This window comes from Nicotiana tabacum, chromosome 15, assembly GCF_000715075.1.
Source record: "Nicotiana tabacum cultivar K326 chromosome 15, ASM71507v2, whole genome shotgun sequence".
NCBI classification, from domain to species: domain Eukaryota; kingdom Viridiplantae; phylum Streptophyta; class Magnoliopsida; order Solanales; family Solanaceae; genus Nicotiana; species Nicotiana tabacum.
In genome coordinates this window covers 58,019,508-58,039,113 of record NC_134094.1, presented here as the reverse complement: position 1 = coordinate 58,039,113, position 19,606 = coordinate 58,019,508, and the positions used below count along the sequence as shown (strand labels likewise).

Genomic DNA, 19,606 nt, shown 5'->3' with positions numbered 1-19,606 from the left:
AATTCAATTAATAACTCATTCAGTAAGGTTGAGGAATTAACATAGAGTAAAACCCAAAACAATAATCAATTCACAGCATCCGTCAACAACCCTAAGGAGAATTACTCTATAACGAAGAAAGTATTCAAAACAAGAGTATTAGAAGAACAAGAAGACATTACAATTTCCAAATTCAACCAAACTTTCGTATTGAGTGAATTGGATCAAGTATCTCGCTTTCCCGTTGCTTCCGTGCTTCTTCTCCCTCCAAAGTTCTCCTAAAATCCAAGATACCCTCTTTTTAGACAAGTTGGGCTTCATATAGGTCAAGGAAAGTCTCCCTCGGAATTACAATTTTAGCCCTGGGAAATTTTTTCTCGGAAGGACGTGCACGGCCGCGCACCTGGGCAGGTGACCGCGCATCTGGCCGCGCACTTTGGCCAGTTTCTGCTTGACTTGCGTGGCCCAGTGTGCGGTACATACGCGGCCGCGCACCTGGGCAATTTTCTGCACTCTTCTTCGTTCTTCTTTTTAAGTGTGCTATCCTCCTTTGATCCTCGAACGAACTCCCAATTTAGTCCATAAGCTTTTACTTGGCCTTCAACGCTCCATATTAGCTAAAAAAACATTCCCTAACCTCATTGTAGCCCGGAATTGCTCCTGCAAAGCATAAAGTACTCGGTCAGAACAATTTACTAGCATTTAACGCTCAAACATCAGTAAAGTGAAGCAAATTAGAATGTAAATAGTGGCCAAAATACATAATTATAGCCTACCATCAAGCAGGCCTCCAGTATGGCAGTCCATCTAAAGCAGGGGCACCTTAGGTGGAATTTAAGAGCAGCCTATTCTCTTATCACTTTAAAAGAGTAATTCCAATCTTGTCCACTACACCTTGGAGAATCCAACTGTAATATTTCAATTGCCTTTTAACTTCTTATATTACATTGCATGAATGTTAAGTTTGAGTAAGTTCAACAGTAGTATTTAATATCCTTGTATGTAGGGGGATGTTGTGAACAAAATTCTCTTAAATATAACATTGAACATCAAACATGGACATATTGGCTTGCAAATATGGCCACATTGTGGTCAGATTATAAGGGCCACCAGAACATATTTTGTGCAACACAACAAGGAGGTAAAGTTTCATCTTTGTACGTGGATAAGGGCACTCATTTGTTACTTTGTTGAATGGGCTAGATATGGACATACTGGGTTGCGGAGATGGCTATTATATGGCAGCCTATAACAATAACAAACTCAGTGTAATCCCACGTGCGAGAATTCTATGGCAGCCTCATATGGACAATTTACAATTCAATTTTTGGAATGGACAAGGCAGCAAGTTTGCATCAGACATATGGATTCATGCAACGACAAAGGACGCCATCAACGATCACCATAATGTACATTTCGGATGATCACTTTTATGTTATTCGGACATTTTGTAAAATCAAATTGGTATCCCCTTACATCAATTTGGTTCTAGAATTTTTACCCCTTGCAAGTTCATATTCCTTTTTCATTTGTAAAGACTTTTATTTTCTTAGTTTAAAAAAATTAGCTACTAACCAATCAGCTTAGTAGACTTTATCAAAACAAAAAAAACAAAAAAAAATCAGAAACCTGGAAAATATAACTTTTTTTGCTTCAATATTGTTTAATTAATTGAAAGCGTCATCTGATTGCTAAAAAAGTATGATATTTAATGTGGAAAGTCTCTAATTTTTTTACCCGGAGTCCTTGATGAAACTATATACAGTCAACATGTCAAATTTTAACCCTTATCTTGAAGATGGCTGAATTGGTCATTTGCTGTTGCTGATGTTATTTTGTTATTATTAATACTGGAAGCAGCAATAGTATGGAATAGAAGTTGTTTTGTTATTTTCAAGAAGCATATGTTTCGAGTGATTTTGTGCGGACAGATAAGATGTTTTACATGTATGTTTCACACAGACATATTAGAAACTCAATCGGGCTATGGTTCTCAGGACAATTAGATGGTTGCTAGATTTATATGGGCTTCTGTTACTCCTTTCTTAAGTCAAAAGAAACCTGACCATTCTTGAGCTTTCTTCATTACCTGTGTCTTTGTTAAAGTTAATGTATGCATGAGGGGTATTTGTTTGGAATGAAGTGGCAGAGGTCTGTTCGATTTGAGAAATCCAATTTGGTGTTTATCATGTTCAAATTGCAAGCATCATTACCTAACCAGAAAATTTTGTGAAGACATGAATCATCCTAAGATTAGTTCTGTGTCTTCTTTAGGCTCTTGCAGCCCCACAACATGTCTTCTTATTTCGATGTCCTGTTTTTGCCTTTCAAAGAGAGGAGGGAATTACCAGTTGTGTACTTAATATTAAATATCTACTCTCTATCTATGAGTAGAAATGCATTCAAAATCTTGAATCATTTCATGGGTGCAGCCTAGTGAGGTCTTTATAGTATATCTTGCTGCTGTTAGGACGTAGGAGATCCCAAAGATATTTGTACACTGCTTAATCTTTTTCTACAGAAGATACACACAGAAGTAACTTAAGTGCAGTGATACAACATTAAGTTGGAAAACAATTTCTAAAATTTCTTTCTTCAGATCTTCGGAGTGTCACTCCAACACATCAATGCCAACAAATGGCGCTCCTGCTTCTTACTTGGGGCTGAAAGCCTGTAGAACAAAACAGAAATAGTGTCAGTTACTCAAATTGGTGTTGGAAATTCTATTTTCAGTTTCATTCTGCATGAGCATGCAGTGATATAGAATAACCTCAAGATCTTCACTTTTCTAAATATATATGCATTGTATTACTTGTGTGGTAGTAGTTTAATCCTAATATTGTGTGCTTAAAAGCATGAACACAGTTAAGTTGTGCTTGCTCCTACTAATGTTACTCTAATCCTCTATAAAATAAGATAACATGTGCTTCAGAGAGAATGTTAGTCAGTCCTTTTTCTCATAAATTCTGCAAATTCTAACATGGGACAAGAAAATAGGTTTCAGGTTGTATGTTGCTAGAGTTAAAAGAAAAGTGGTGCTTACAGCAAAAATAGTGGCATGACCAGGATCAGCAAGGTGAGCGAAAAGGTTGTCAATTGGTCCTGTTCCAGTGTAGATGTGTTGGAACCATGCACCCATGACAGCCAACATGGCCAGCCTTCCGTTCTTGATCTCCTTTGTCCTCAACTCCTTGATCTTTTCAGGAGAACCAGATCCCCAACCTAAAGGATCAAACCATAAGCCTCCTGGATACCCGACATCTGTGCCCGTGAGCTTGTTGTTAGGGAAGATGGGGTCTGTGTTTACGCACCCAGGCTTGATGATATCTGCCCACCTTCTTCCCTCAGCCCAGCCAATAAGTACCAACTCAATGACGAAGAGAGTGGTTGTATCGGTGAAGTATTCTTGTTCACCAGCAGTGTACCATGAAGGTGTGTTAAGAATGCCAATCTTTGTTAGGAATTCTGGGATGAAAATGCCTGCAGCACCTAACATTGCCCATCTGCAGTGTACAAGTTCTGCCTGCTGGTTCCATTTCAAGCTCTCCGGGTCAGATGCTGTCAGTGATCAGTAACAGTTGTTATTTCAGAGTGTAAAACAATATCTAGTCATTTGAAAGATAGCTACAGGTAACTAACCATCCATAAAATGTGGATTTAGCAACACTAGACTTAAGACTTGTATAAAGTGTTATACACTGATAGTCGTAGATAGGTTAAATCCTTGATATTACTCAATTAGAATAAGTATGCTATATCATAGAGAAGAAAGATATGATTTCAAGGAACTACCAAGATTATGATTTTGGCTTACCAAGGCCAAGAGGGTCGAAACCAAAGTCCCCGGGGAGGCTGCATAGCAAAAATTAAGTTTGAAATTAGCTCCACCAGAACAATGAATGGAAGTGGAGTCATATTTGATTATGACTGACCTGCCATCGAGCCATGGAGGAGGGGTACTGCCAGGGAACCAGAGGGGTCTATCAGGGTCAGCAGCAACAGCAGAGACAGCAACCGATCTTGATCCAGCTGGTGCGACGTATTTGCTTACTCTCAATCTTTTCCCTCCAAGGAAAGAAGCCTTTGTTGCTCCTACAATTGATCCATTTTTCTGGGAACTACAGATTCATGATTCAAACAAAGAATAATTGTTAATGCACTTCAAAAAAGTTTTTCTACATTTCATATTTTTGTGTTGTTTAAACTTGGCTTACCTTGGAGAAGAGAATGCAACTGCCGCAATGGCTGATGAAGCACAGGCGGAGGCCATGTTGGTTGATTTTTCCTTGAATGCAGTGAATAATTGGTGGTGTGTATGAAGAAGCTGATATTGTATGAAGAAGAAGAGGCTTATCTTGATGGATAAAGGGCGAATCTGTGATTGGCTGCTTGAATTGACATGTGGCAACCACAATCTAATATCTGGTTCCTCTGCCTTCACTTCCTTCAGTTTACCTGGAATAATCTAAATCTGGTGGTTCATATTCTTTGTTCAAATGGCCTCATATGCTTTACTGTCCCTTTCTGTGCTGTGTAAGTTGAGATCTTCATGGGGGCATTTATGACAATTCACCTACATGTGTTGACACTATAACTTTTATCTGAAAGAATAGACGGATTGCCATTTTTTATACCGCTATCAATATATAGCCTCAGTCTCAAAACTAATTAAAATTTAGTCACTCTTTAATGCGAAAATAACATTTTAACAAAATACCTCTAGTGAAATACGAAAAACTTCACTGAAGTGTGTTAGAGTTTGAAATTTTTATAAGTGAAGTTTGAAAACTCTTTACATTGTGAAATTCTAGTACATTGTGCCGGAGTTCGGAGTTCAGAACTTATAGAAGTGAAACTCCAACATACTATGTTGGAATACTAAACCAAATTCCTAAAATTTCAGTTCATTTGCATTTCTTCTCCAATATTCTTCGGCGTGTCACAAACCCCACATACACACAGACTTTTACACGGCATAATATATAGTCGGGGAGGAAATAACATGATTTAATAGACGTATGTGTTCAGGCCTTTGCATCGTTGTGTTCTGAACCTTATTTCCCGTAAGTACATAATTGGGATTTTCTTATTTTGGCGTCAACAAAGGTAAAATTATCTCCTGGTCAGCGACTAATACACATATTGTAGAGATATATATATATATATATATATATATATATATATATATATATATATATTAGCCATGCATTTATTATAAATAACTGTACATTAAATACTAATAAAAAATTAAATAGATCTATGTGTCCCTTACTTATATTATCGATTCTTATAAATTATAAAGATTATGTTCACAATCTAAGATGGAATTGGACAAGTCGATGGAATGATTGTAGTACAAAATTAACTATAATTTATCTTGATTATGAGAATGATATAATTCTATCATGACCTAAATCTGACATCTAGGTCACGACAGGGTGCCTAATGAGCCACTACCCATAAGGCAAATCCTCTAAGCTAAACATGCTAAAAACATAGAAGAAGGTAAGAGAGAAATATTGCTCATCTGACTAATATAGATACAATGCAGAAGCATAAAAATATATTTTAATAAATCCCATGAACCCGCTGAAAAGACCAAGTGATGGAGCTACGGAATCTAAGAATAAAATTCGGGTCACAGCTCAAAATAAAAACTGTACTAAAGCCTGCTAATAGATGAAGTTGCCTCTAGAACAACTGGCGGTTCACTGTCATAACCCAAAATCCATATAGTCGTGATGACACCTAACCCAACCCGTTAGGTAAGCCAAACAACATTCAACACAACTCTAATGAAAATAATAAGAAATCAATAAGTGAAAGAACTGAATTTTCATACAATAACCCAAAGAATAGTTAGCCACTAAGATTTAGATTTACAAAGCTGGTATGAAAATAAATACAACATCTGTTTGGAATATGCATAAACAGAGTACGAATCAAAAAATACCAAGGACAAGTGATAACTATATCCGAAAAGGAAGTACATTTTGAATGCCAACTCCTATCATCCACATCATCTCAGCTCCAAAATCTGCACGCAAGGTGCAGAAGTGTAATATGAGTACAACTGACCCTATGTACTCAGCAAGTATTATAACTAACCTTGGCGAGGTAATAGAGACAAGAATTATCAATAATACTCGCTAATAACATGTTCACTTCTTAAATCTCACAAGTACACATCAATAATATTATCAAGCCATAAATCACAGATAAAGCTACCTCGGTACACGAAGACAACGTAACATGCTCTATTTCAGTTAACAATCCAGCATATAAAGAAGATATGCGTGAAATACTAGATAATCCTTCACCAGTTGCATATAGAGAAGATATGCATGATTAAGCAAGTCAAGTCACATGGATTCACATATAGAGAAGATATGTACCGTTTCTTATCTCATCAAGTAAGATAGCATAAAAAGAAGATATGCATAAAGGCATGTATATACCCCGGAGCTAGAAAATAGAGAAGAGATGTAGCAAAATCTTGTATACACTGAAGGAAAATTGCAAGTAGAGAAGTAATGCAATAACCAAAATGCACCCCGTGCAATAACTAAAACACACACTGGCTAGTTTTCCTCATACCGCGTGTACACCATCAAGAGAGAAATATGAGGGGGTGACCCTAGGGGGATGGATCCTAATCCACACGCTGCACGAACAACTGGAGTGCCATAAATATCAATCGCACGACGTATTCACGTGCTAATAATTACAACCGCACGGTTTATTCACGTGCTAATAATCACAACCGCACGATGTATTCACGTGCTAATAATCACAACTGCATGGTCAATTCACATGCCAATAATTACAACTGTACGACCGATTCACGTACCAATAATAACAGCCATACGGCCAATTCACGTGCCAATAATCACAACCGCAGTGCGTATTCACGTGCCACCAGTCCAACCCATATCACACAGGAAGCAGATATACAAGAATACATGTACATGAGCAATGGATATCAAATCTCACACTTCTGAACTGGTATAAGTGACACGCTAAAGTGTATGCATGTGCAAAGTGTGCTATCATAGCCCAAATCAAGCAATTATCAGGTTCAATCAGCAGATTAACCTTTATGTAACATCAAACATGGTTCAAATAGCTCACGAAAGGGTTACAAATATAAAAAATATCACAACGTGAAGCTTAGCAATCAATTCAAGGTATATCATAGCCTAAGCACTACTCCGAGCATGAATAGTACCCCGATGAACGCACATGGGCTCAACCATGCACATGCGCGCCACCCATAACACATAGCTATAACAAATAACTCAGGCAACTAGTGCCTCAACCAAGTTTAGGTAAGATACTTACCTTAAACAAGCCAAATTGATACTCTAGAAGCGCCATCCCGCATGAATTGACCTCCGAACGGCTCGAAAATAGCCAAAAGCAACCCCAAAACATAAAATAATGCCATAGGAATCAAGCCCAATCGATAAAGGTCAAATCTTTAATCAAATACTCAATGTCAACCAAAATGTCAACCCCCGGCCTGCACCCCGGAACCCAACAAACTCATAAATTCCGATAACCCATTACGAGTCCAACCATACAAGTTTAATCCAAATCCGACTCCGAATCGATATTCATAATTATTTGCTTTAGAAACCTTTTGACAAAAAAAATCCCCAATTTCTCTTTTAGATTTCAAAGATAGAATCATGAATAATAATTAAAACCGAGTCAAGAACACTTATCCCAATCCAAGTGGTAAAAATCGCCTAAACAATCTGAGCTCCCAATCTCAAATTGCCAACTTTCGTACCCGATGTGATCGTGGTAGCACCTTCGTGATCGTGGTAGCGATAATGATTGGTAGTGATCGCGATATATACGATCGTGGTAGCACCTTCGCGAATTGCCAACTTTCGCCAAATACAGCCGAAAACTTATAAAAACATCCAAATACGAATTCGGGCATACGCCCATGTCCAAAATCATTATCCGGACCTAACGGAACCATCAAAACTCCAATCCAAGGTCAAATATACAAAAGCCAAACTTGGTCAACTCTCCCAACTTAAAGCTTCTAAAATGAGAATCATTCTTCCTAATCCATCCCAAGCCACTCGAAAACCAAAACCGACCATACACACAAGTCATAATACATTATATGAAGCTAATCACGACCTCAAACCACCAAACGGAAATGCAAATGCTCAAAATGACCGGTCGGATTATTACATTCTCCTCCACTTAAATATATATTTGTCCTCGAACGTTCCAAGAGTCGTTCTGTAGCCATCAAATCACCATATAAGTTCACCATACACATACCCATGGTCATCCCATGTCACCCTAATCCATATTCACCTGATAACATAACCTAACTGAAGATCCATACTTCAACCTTAGTCCATAAATCTTAGAACACAATCTCCAACATACGGAGTTCATTATAAGACCCGATTCTCGCATCTATGTACTATATAATCTGAACCAGCTGTATCAAGCCATAACCATATTCCAAAATATAATCACATGATATACCACATAACTTAGATACTCGTAGTAATAACTTTCGACCAAAATAGCTACTCAATAACAAACCCGGTACCGACGACATACCTCATATCAAATAAAACCTTGTTCTGAACCTTCGTACACTGCCAGCAATGAAAGAAACATATAGAAACTCATAACCACTCATCAGATCATCAAGTCATGGGCTCTCTCGCTCGCCAAGAACCATAGCCAAATTTTGATCTGACTTATGACATTATTCTTCCCAACTTACCTTAATCAAATCCAATAGCACTCATTTCTGGTCCACTAGCCTCATCTCATCTAGTACAAGCTGCTCGACCGACATGCCACACCAATACCACCTAGAGCCATATAACATGCAATTTGTGCGCCAAACAATGATGAAAGGAAAATCAAATGAGAGAACCATTCCGCAAGCTCAACCTATGAACCCATCTCATATAGGAAAACACAACATACAAAATAAGCACAAAGGATTATATCCCAATATCACTCCGTTGTGTCACGTAGCCCAATCCAACATACCGATCCACATGTAATACCCATCGAGCCGTAATGATCACAATCATGAAGAAATGGATAACACAATATACCACAATCAGGAAGACCACAACCAAAGCACAATACACCATTCAACACCCCAAGAATCATCTCACTCGAATTTCACCACAAGGCCCAGACAGAACCGCATCATGTGTGTAAATGGTCAACAGTCTCACAATTCATCATAGCATAGAAAAGTAACACATAGAACATATCAGAACACGAAGAAGATCAGCTCTAACCGATGTCACACCCCTCAATACTAGTTGTGCGGAGTAAACAAACCCGATCTGATATAAAACACACATTCTTATTAGGCCTACCAATGGGCCCCCAAATCAACTCCGATTATCCATGAATAGGTAAATAAACTTCCAAAAGCCACCAATAACCTATTTATAACACATACCATCAGCTGTCTAACTCTAGCCATGTATTCATAGTCCGCAACCAAGGAACAATCTACCTCTCAAAACTCAGTCTTTAAATCCTTAGAATACAAGAATCTCCATATCCGATCCCAACTCCACCAAATAACTGACACATCTCTCATACCCAATCATCTCATGAGAAACACTCCCATGAGTATTCCATACCACGTAGCAAATTCTTAACATTGACAGTCAAAAACTCGACGATTATCGTAATATTAGTCAAGCATCCGCAAGTCAAAACACAGTGCATCTTCTGAAATATGTACCCTTCTTAGGTGATACCAGATAGTGTTGGCATTCTTCTAAACATCTTAAACCGTTTATGCTATCTAGAACTCATGACCTTCCCTTCGAAGTGGAACCGCAACCTTGTACATGCAAACCTCAGCCCCACACGTCGCACCGCATCCATCATGCCATCATATGAAAACACGAGAACCCCATTATCAATTTTGAATCACAAGTAGGATAGTTACCCCATAAGCCAGAAACCTTCCACTTGGCCCCATCCAGGAGAAAAATCACAACACGCAATATACTCCCCATACCTGTAGAAAACATCCGTCCCAAGCCATAGTCGAAATTATCGAGAACTCTTCGAAACCCATTAGCATAAAACTATATCATTAGAACTGAATCTCTCTAACTCAGCCAAGTCACACAGATCTCCCAACCTAAGAGTATTTCCACAAACAGCTGTATATCTTGCCAAACCGAAAGAACCGATCACTTTCATTACTATGGATCCAAACCACTACCAAGCTGACCTATTTCTTCGAGTTCCTCTCGACTTGCCTTCAAGTTAACACTTCTCCTTTCCAGTACACTATCTATGATCCTTAACCCAAATCTCACCCCAAGAGATACTAGCATAAAACCACGTCATTTTAAGACCCATAAGCCACTGTATTCCCTATTAGACACCCAATAGTACCACAATCGAGATACCCACCCACTCTGAAGAGACCTTCTGTGAATTTGACGTTGTTCCTTTAACCTCTCAAATGCTGAAATGTAGAATCAATAATGATACAGAAATATCACAAGTCTCGATACCATCCAATGCAAATCTCAGATCTTAGCCATTTACAAATCTGGGAAATCCTCAAATACCGCATATGAATCTTGAACTCATTAGAGACTTATCGAGAGTCACCCACTCTGATCTAATATCCAACGCACTGCCAATATGAGGTGAACGACTTGTGCTCCATTAGCACACAAACACCTAAAGAAGTAACCTCACCTTCCAGCAACCGAGTGAATCCCTACTCTATGCACACTACGTTCACCAAGAATAACAAACCCGAATCGTTCCAAGATTTTCATATGCCCATAAAGTATAGTACCTCATGCATTCAGAAATTTCTTTCCCCGCACCATCCTCGAAGTTAGCCTCCTTCAAGTCATAATTGATCCACAAACGTGCCTCAGACCCAAACTGATATAACGCATAACCATGTAATGTGATTGTCGATAGCAGACTCCCTTACTTGCCTCGAAGACATAAAACATCATATTCGATAAACCATAATACCCTTACTCTATAACTGCCATAATGTTGCACTGTAATTCAACCAAATTGTTCATATGCTCATGTAGCACCAGTCATAAAGTACCTCAAATCTTCTACCAAGCACTTATTCACCCTCGCGACAGTTGTGTGAACTCACTCAGGCAATCCGAATTCAAATTGTAGCACATATAACCCACTAGTAGAAAGACTCTTCACAAAAATATCATAAGGATTACACAACCTCAGAACATCCCGCAGGAGATAACCCACTTGCTTAGCCTCAAAATGGCATCTCTTTACGCTCTATCATGGTCACAAACACTATGCAATCACTAAATTCTCTCGAGTCTGAACTTGTCAACAAGACATAAAAATATACTTCAGACTAAAAACGTACAACTGAAAGATCCCTCAACACACTCGAAACTCAAGACACTACAACATATCAAGACAGAAATCAAGTACCCAAAGTCCTTTACGTCTCAAGAAAATTCTTCTTGTCACATCCAAATCATCTGAGCATAGTCCTCATTCACGTAATACTCATCATATAGCTATCCAACCACTCACTGAGCCATCAATCCCACTCCTAGGGACAGAATCAGACATATAAGTCCAAATGCACATACTCACACAACTCAAACTACCGAGCTAAAGCTATGGTCTGAACTTGGCTTCAAGTCCTCCAGACTAGCCTATCTCCACAACACAGAAAATACATCTCGCACCTCATCCATGACATCACAAGCCATCGATGCACAGCTGATACCGAGTGCTCAATATAACATATGGGTGGGTGGAAGGAAATCAAAGATATATGCTTCAAGCTGAATCAATACGCACGATAAAGAAAGAAGGATGGGAAGTTTCCTAGATGCCTTGTAGCCTCTCAAAGATAAGTATGGACGTCATCATACCGATCCGCAAGACTCTACTAGACACTTGCTCATGACCTGTAGAACCTTTGAGCCTAGAGCTCTGATACCAACTTGCCACGATCCAAAATCTACCTAGTCGTGATGGCACCTAACCCAACTCGTTTGGCATGCCAAACAACAGTCAACACAACTCTAATGAAAATAATAAGAAATCAATAAGTGAATTAACTCAATTTCCATACAATAACCCAAGGATAAGTTGTACAAGTTATGAGCCACTAAGTTTTAGATTTATAAAGCCGGTATGAAAATAAATACAACATCTATTTGGAATATACATAAATAGAGTACGAATCTAAAATTATCAAGGACAAGTGGTAGCTATATCCAGAAAGAAGGTACATCTTCAATGCCAACTCCCGTCATCCACATCATCTCAGCTCTAAAATGTACACGCAAGGTGCAGAAATATACTATGAGTACAACTGACCCCATGTACTCAGCAAGTATCATAACTAACCTCGACGAGGTAATATAGGCAAGAATAATCAATGATACTCGCTAATAACATATTCACTTCTTAAATCTCATAAGTACACATCAATAATATTATCAAATCATAAATCACAGATAAAGCCACCTCGGTACATGAAGACAACGTAACATGCTCTGTTTCATTTAACAATCTAGCATATGGAGAAGATATGCATGATTAAGAATGCCAAGTCACACATGTTCACATATAGAGAAGATATGTACCATGTCTTATCTCATAAAGTAAGGTAGCATAAAGAGAAGATATGCATAAAGGCCTCTATACACCTCAGAGATAATGAATAGAGAAGAGATGCAGCAAAATCATGCATACACTGAAGGAAAATTGCAAGTAGAGAAGAAATACAATAACCAAAATGCACCCCGTTCAATAACCAAAACATACACTGCCAGTTTTCCTTATAATGTGTGAACACCATCAAGAGAGAAACATGAGAGGGTGACCCCGGGGAGATGTATCCTTATCCACACGCTGCACGAAAAACTCACGTTCCATAAATATCAACGACATGATGTATTCACGCGCTAATAATCACAACCATGGTGTATTCACATGCTAATAATCACAACTGCATGGTGTATTCACGTGATAATAATCACAACCGTATGGGCATATTCACTTGATAATAATCACAAACGCACAACCCATTTACGTGCCAATAATCACAACCGCTTCACATGCCAATAATCACAATCGCACGGTGTATTCACGTGCCACCCGTCCAACCCATATCACACAAGAAGCAGATATACAAGAATACATGTATAGGAGCAATGAACATCAAATCTCATACTCTTGGACTTGTATAAGTGACATGTTAAAGTGTATGTATGCGCAAAGTGTGCCATCATAGGCGAAATCAGGCAATTACATCACGAAAGTAGCAATTATCAGGTTCAATCAGGAGATTTACATCTATGTAACCTCAAACATGGTTCAAATAGCTCACCAAAAGGGGTACAAATATAAGAAATATCACAATATGAAGCTTAGAAATCAATTCAAGGCATATCATAGCCTCAGTGCATGCACATGGGCTCAACCCCACACATGTGCGACACCCATAGCATGTAGCTATCACAAATAATTCAGGTAACCAGTGCCTCAACCATGTTTAGGTAAGATACTAACCTCAAGCAAGACAAATCGATAATCTAGAAGCATCATCCCGCACGAATCGACCTCCGAACGGCTCGAAACTAGCCAAAAGCAACTCAAAAATATCAAATAATGCCATAGGAAACAAACCCAATCGATAAAGGTCAAATCTTTAACCAAATACTCTAAGTCAACCAAACATCCAACCCCAGACCCGCACCCTGAAACCCTAAAAACTCACAAATTCTGACAACCCATTCGAATACGAGTCCAACCATTCAAGTTTCATCCATAATGCGACTTTATTTGGTGTCATTTGGAGTTGGTTTGATAGGATTCGGACGCTTGGTTGCAATTCTAGAGGTTCTTGAACTTTTCTTTGAAAATTCATGCGTAAAGCTCTAGACCCGGCAACTCCGAAGGGTATGGAGCTTACCGATCAAGCTGAACTTGGGCAACACCTAATAAGGAGGTCTACCCGTCTGTCTGTCTGAACCTGCACGCATGAAATGCAGCGCCCCCAGAAAAGGGACGTCAGTACGAAATAATGTATCGAGTATGTAAGGCACTATACTGAAAGCTGAAACTGAACTGATAATATAATAACTAAAAGCAACTGGAAGTCAAAGATAATCTGAAGATATGCTTACCTGCTGATACTGACTCAACTCTCTCAATATAGTAAGTAAAATAGTTGTCCGGCCCTATAAGGCTCGGTATATATATATATATATAACTGCTCTACTGTAGTAGGCTCGCTCATAGGTGCTCGGCCATACTAGGCTCTATATCTCGACCAACTAGGCTCGCTCAGAGGTTCTCGGCCACAGTAGGCTCGGTATATAACTTACCATGCTTTGATGTAGTAGGCTCGCTCATAGGCGCTCGGCCATACTACGCTCTATATCTCAACCAATTGGGCTCGCCCATAGGCGCTCGGCCACAGTAGGCTCGGTATATAACTTACCATCTGATCAGAGGTTGCCCAATAGGGGCCTGTCCATCGATTATAGCTCTATGGTAATGAAAATACTGTAATACTGTATATATAGACTTTCTGCTCTCTTGACTGGAAAAAGGAAATACTCAATTGAATATAAAATCCCGATAAGGAGATATTGTAACTTACAAGACTAGGAAAATATACGTAAATTCTGGGACATGAATGTTTTCTTTATACCTCGTTATCGAACCTGTGTAATTACGAGATCATGCAAAATGAAGGAATATCTTAGCCTTAACATACCTGGAGTAGGAAACAATCCGTATGATATTCTTGGAAAAGGTTGCACCGTACTCCTTTAGAACCGTAAAAGTTTACGGTGCTAAGGTCCTAATAATTCTACTTGGAATCATTTGGTTGCAAGAAGTCTTGTTGAAAACTAGAAAGAATTGCTAACGTTCTGTAGTGTCTTTGTATCCAAATATGAGAAATGAAGTGTCTTGCACTTAATACCTTACTTTGCCACCTAACCAAAAATGACTAAGAGTCATTTGTTTGGTTTAGTGGCTTGCTGCCACGTGGGGGTGGGGTGGGGATATTAACCTTATCCAATCATCAATTTATTAATTAGGTAATATTCCGCTACCCGATAATTAACCAATTACCCGCATAATTAAGAATTGTCTCAAATTACCTAAAATTCTACTTATTTTTAATACACTTTATACATCCTACTATCCTGGTCATATGGTACATTTTATAGTACTAGTCCATAAATATCGGGTATTATCGCTCGGCCCGTATTTTATCCCAAAATGTCAAACTTCGACGAAATTTATTTTCTTCGATTTGCTTACCCTCTCACCTTCACCAATTCACTCATAACTTGTTTAAAATAGCATAAGTCTTATTATCACGAAATTATTTCATTCCCAAACTTGCGTCGATTAACTTACGACGAAACTTTATCATATGAAAATGCGGGATGTTACATCATTCCACCCTTTGGAACATTCGTCCTCTAATATTGACTAATATACTTATCATTTTCATAACTTATGTCCTCTGAATACTTTAGTACTTTCCTTATCATCTAAGCAACTGTTCTGTGAATAATTCTAAGGGCCAGGTCATTCCCCCCTTTAAGCTTCTTTCTCACACCACGACTTGTAGTCGGAATCCTTTTAATCTCGTAACTGTTGCTACCTTCTGTCATAGATCCGTTTATCCATCTGTATGACTTTACTGCCATAACTCTTACTTTGATTTATCATTATTGAGGGATGCTACCGAACTCCAGGTTACATTTATTGCTTATCCTATATGCAATAAGCTAAGTCCTTTAATGCCCCCTCATTACTGTTCATATTAATAATGACGGCCTAATCTCATTTCATACTTTGTGTCTTTGTCCATACATTATTGATAATTCTTAATACCGATAATTTGGCCTCTTATGTAACACTACCGCTAGGGCTCACGTCTCATCAGGGAACATTTGAAATGACTTTCTTAATCCACTTAGGGGTGATATTGTACTTCAATGACCGTATTTTATAGCATCCTAATGTGATTCACTTACGTGGGTATTTTAATCTCGTACAATCCATGAAATCCTCTTAAAATCATTACTCACTCGAAGGCCTAAACGTCATCCTTTATCTATCGCAATCACACCCTTATTTCACTACCAGGGAAGCACTCCATCTCTTCTAAATGCTACTAGTCATAGACTTCTTTGAGCTTATTCAGGCACCCATCAGCTCTCTCTCATTTTAGTGGGCTTAATCTCGAGGGCTTATCCATTCTCGTCACCTTCTCACTCGCCCTTTCTTATCCTTACTCCTATCTTCCTACAATCTTGTCGCTCTACCATACTTTAGCTTGCGACTCATACATATCCATTTATACTACTCGTAGCCTTCCTTCAACTTCCTCGCACCATAGATTCCTTGTGTTATTCTGGAACATCAAGTGAGACATCACATCGTCTCTAACTTTTATTTTACTTTCTTAACTAGACCTCTCGATACCTAGAAACCATAGGCTATAAGATATGCCACTGAAGATGCCGCTATCATTCCTGGATATTGAATCCATGCGGTTCTAGCCTTCTATCTAAAGTATGGACTATTCCCAACCTTCTGCATCTGAGTATCTCGTATGTTGTTCACTTTTACCTTACTTACCTTAAAATCTCGCATCACATATTCTATCTCTTTCATGACCTCCTTTCCACATAGGTATAATTCATATTCACAACTTAAAGCTCTATTATAATACTTGCACCTCTGGTGTATACACAATCCGGTGTGAGCTTCATACCGACTTCTTATAAGGTTGGTACTTCTTCTAACTGGCTTCCTTATAGAGCCATTATAGAATATGGTTGTTGCATTATCTCTCTTGCACCTCTAATATTAAGAGTGATTCTACCATGTTCTCAAGCGCAATTTCTATAATTTTCTAGGTCCAATAATCAGACTCCTGATTTACTTCGTTCTTGTAACTCTTTAGTTTCCTCTTCCTTCTGATCAACCTTTATGTAGGCTTAAGCTATCTTCCGATCTGCGGCTCATGACAGTAGTTATTACTTTAGCCTTTCATGGATGCTATGGAATATCCATGATACAATCTTATAACAATTCAATCTTTTGTCTATGACCTCGGCTCAATTCTTTCTTTTAACCTATACTGGAATCTTCTACGGCTCTATGATTGTCAACATATATGCCGCATGGATAATACTCCGAAATCTTAGGTACATTAATTATGTAATTATCTCTGGATCATTGATCGAATAATTCCTTTCATTCCTTCTCAACATTCTTTAAATGCAAGCAATTGCTTTTCCTAGTCGTTCTGCCTCCTTGTGGCGTGCATACTTAGCTTATTTTAGTGCCCACATATATTGGAATTCCATAAAACTCCATATGATCTTGAATATCACCTTTTGATTTTGATATATATATATATATATATATATATATATATATATATATATATATTTTTTTTTTCTTCTTCCCGTTCATTAGCCACGATAGGTGCCACCTGCTGATGGAGTGCATACAATGTTATTGTGAGACTGTTGTTACATGACCATTTCCTCTTTAGGTGATTGTGCTTGGTTAAATTCTTCTTCCTTATTTCCTCCGCTAGTCTTTCATTGTAGTACTTAGGGAGGACCCTCTAATTCTTGCAAGCTTGTGAGCTTATTACATCGTATACTCGACGAAATTTTTGATGTTTGTACTCACATATAAAATTCCTTAGTTACTTACCTCCATACTTATATACTTGTACGGTTGCTCCCGAATTGAAGTTTTAACGGTCTTCCCTTAACACTGATACGGTATATTTAACTACCCCAACTCCTATCCGAATATTTCTCAAGGTCATGATATTATATCTGCGAGAATGAATTCTCCATGTTGGGGTTCACTCCGTTTATCTTGCACAATCTATTGATTTGTCTGTATCCTCTTGTCTAGCCATAACTAGGCTCTTCCTGAATCAACTACTAACTACTCATTGGCTCATTCTCATATCAATATTCTGCGTAATCTTTCATGGGTCATTCCCTTTATCTTAACTTACGTCCCGCACTGGCTCCTTATCTATCAATAACATCTCAGGCAGGAACCCTTACCTCCTCTCCTTGACGTCGTGTTTGCATAATGTTCTGGAATCGTAGCGTATCTGCAGGACTTGAATAAGTGCAATCTTATCCCTTTCTCATTCTTATCACATTCTTCCTTTACCATTTCCATAGTTACTAGAACCACTTAATTCTGACCTAATGCCACATCACACCATATTCCACCCTTTAGGGGAGCACTAAGATTTAGTGATACGATGATCTACGTATAGATGTTTTATCCTCTCATCTTTGGCATCTTCTCACATCATCGATGATCCTTACTCGCCTCGCGGTAATCCTTCAGTACCAAGGATAACGAAATTCCTCACTCGCGAGGGTGACAATTAGTGTAACTGGCGCAGACAGTCCCTTAAGCTTAACTTTACTCACCTTGGTTGCTTTAGGGAAGCATCTTCCTGAATGACCATTCTCATAATTTCTCATGAATCTTCTTCTGTTGTCCACTATATTATCGCCGGAACGAAATCTAAAATTCTCATGATGCTGACTATTATCCAATCACTCAGTCCCTAATTCATGTTTAGTTTATCTTGTTCACCATCCCATGCTGATTTCTATTGTTCTGGAGTCTAACTTTTTCTTCCGGTAGTCGCGTTGGAGTTACAAACTTATTTCTTGAAATGAGGATATGACTTTATGGCCTATACTCTTTTGTTGTCTCAAGGCCTATCACCTCTCGTCTTTTCTTTCAATTGACTACAGACTCTGTAATACTGTCATCTTTTTGATCCACCATTGTCATCCATGTATCATATCTTACTCATAATGATTCATTAACTCTTTTCTTATTTCCCGCTAACATTTATGTCTATCACTTTATTCTGAAAACTCGAACAAGACATTCTTTTGCTTTTAGCTCCCCTTGCTCCATCCAGTGGCTCTTGTGGTTGCTTAACGTTCTCGCTCTACTAGGGATGCGAGCCAGACTAAGGTAATATTTATCCCTTCCATGCATTATTCACATCTAATTGTAATATTCTAGAGTGCGCCATCTGGGTGCCTCACAAGGAGATCTATTAGCACCTTTGTAATATCCTTCAGAAATGCCAACTAACACAGATAATCCATTTACCATTTTGGGTTACACTAACCCCAGCCGGATCCTAATATCCTGTCCTTTTCTTAAACTACACATGTTAGCCCCAAATAAGGTATAACTGAGATGGGTGTGGCCAATTCTACATACGTTCGTTACTGTTGAAGGTAAGTCACAATGCTTATACTTTTATGTCGGAGTTGAAAATACCAGTAATCTTCATTAATTGGGTACCTCGTACCCTTCTCATCTTGCTCCTTTTACTTGTTGAAGCTTGTATCTATCATCTGAACCTCACATTGCCTTTCATCGTAGAGATGGATAGATATTCTTGCCTTAAGGCTCCTTATCAAGAAGCTTACACGTAAGGTACACACATGTTCTGCTGAAGACATCACATTTATCCATCATAGGAATGATGCAAACTCGAGTTTCTCTAACTCAA

The 19,606-nt window shown here is 38.5% G+C and overlaps 1 protein-coding gene across 1 annotated transcript; it reads right to left on the bottom strand.

Moving 5' to 3' along the window:
* Positions 1-2,460: 2,460 nt before the first annotated feature.
* Positions 2,461-4,594, bottom strand: LOC107831953 (chlorophyll a-b binding protein, chloroplastic). The gene is made up of 5 exons (XM_016659747.2): positions 4,194-4,594; positions 3,912-4,097; positions 3,794-3,831; positions 3,023-3,537; positions 2,461-2,650 (listed from the first exon to the last, which is right to left on the bottom strand). The coding sequence occupies exons 1-5, from the start codon at positions 4,247-4,249 to the stop codon at positions 2,633-2,635; spliced, it is 813 nt and encodes a 270-aa protein (XP_016515233.1). The 5' UTR covers positions 4,250-4,594; the 3' UTR covers positions 2,461-2,632.
* Between the last annotated feature and the right edge of the window lie 15,012 nt (positions 4,595-19,606).

Excerpts from the sequence above, each read along its gene's own strand:
- LOC107831953 (XM_016659747.2), bottom strand. The coding sequence starts at position 4,249 with ATGGCCTCCGCCTGTGCTTCATCAGCCATTGCGGCAGTTGCATTCTCT. Across the intron at positions 3,832-3,911 it reads CCTCCATGGCTCGATGGCAG|CCTCCCCGGGGACTTTGGTT; the intron begins GTCAGTCATAAT and ends TTTGCTATGCAG. Across the intron at positions 3,538-3,793 it reads TTTCGACCCTCTTGGCCTTG|CATCTGACCCGGAGAGCTTG; the intron begins GTAAGCCAAAAT and ends GATCACTGACAG.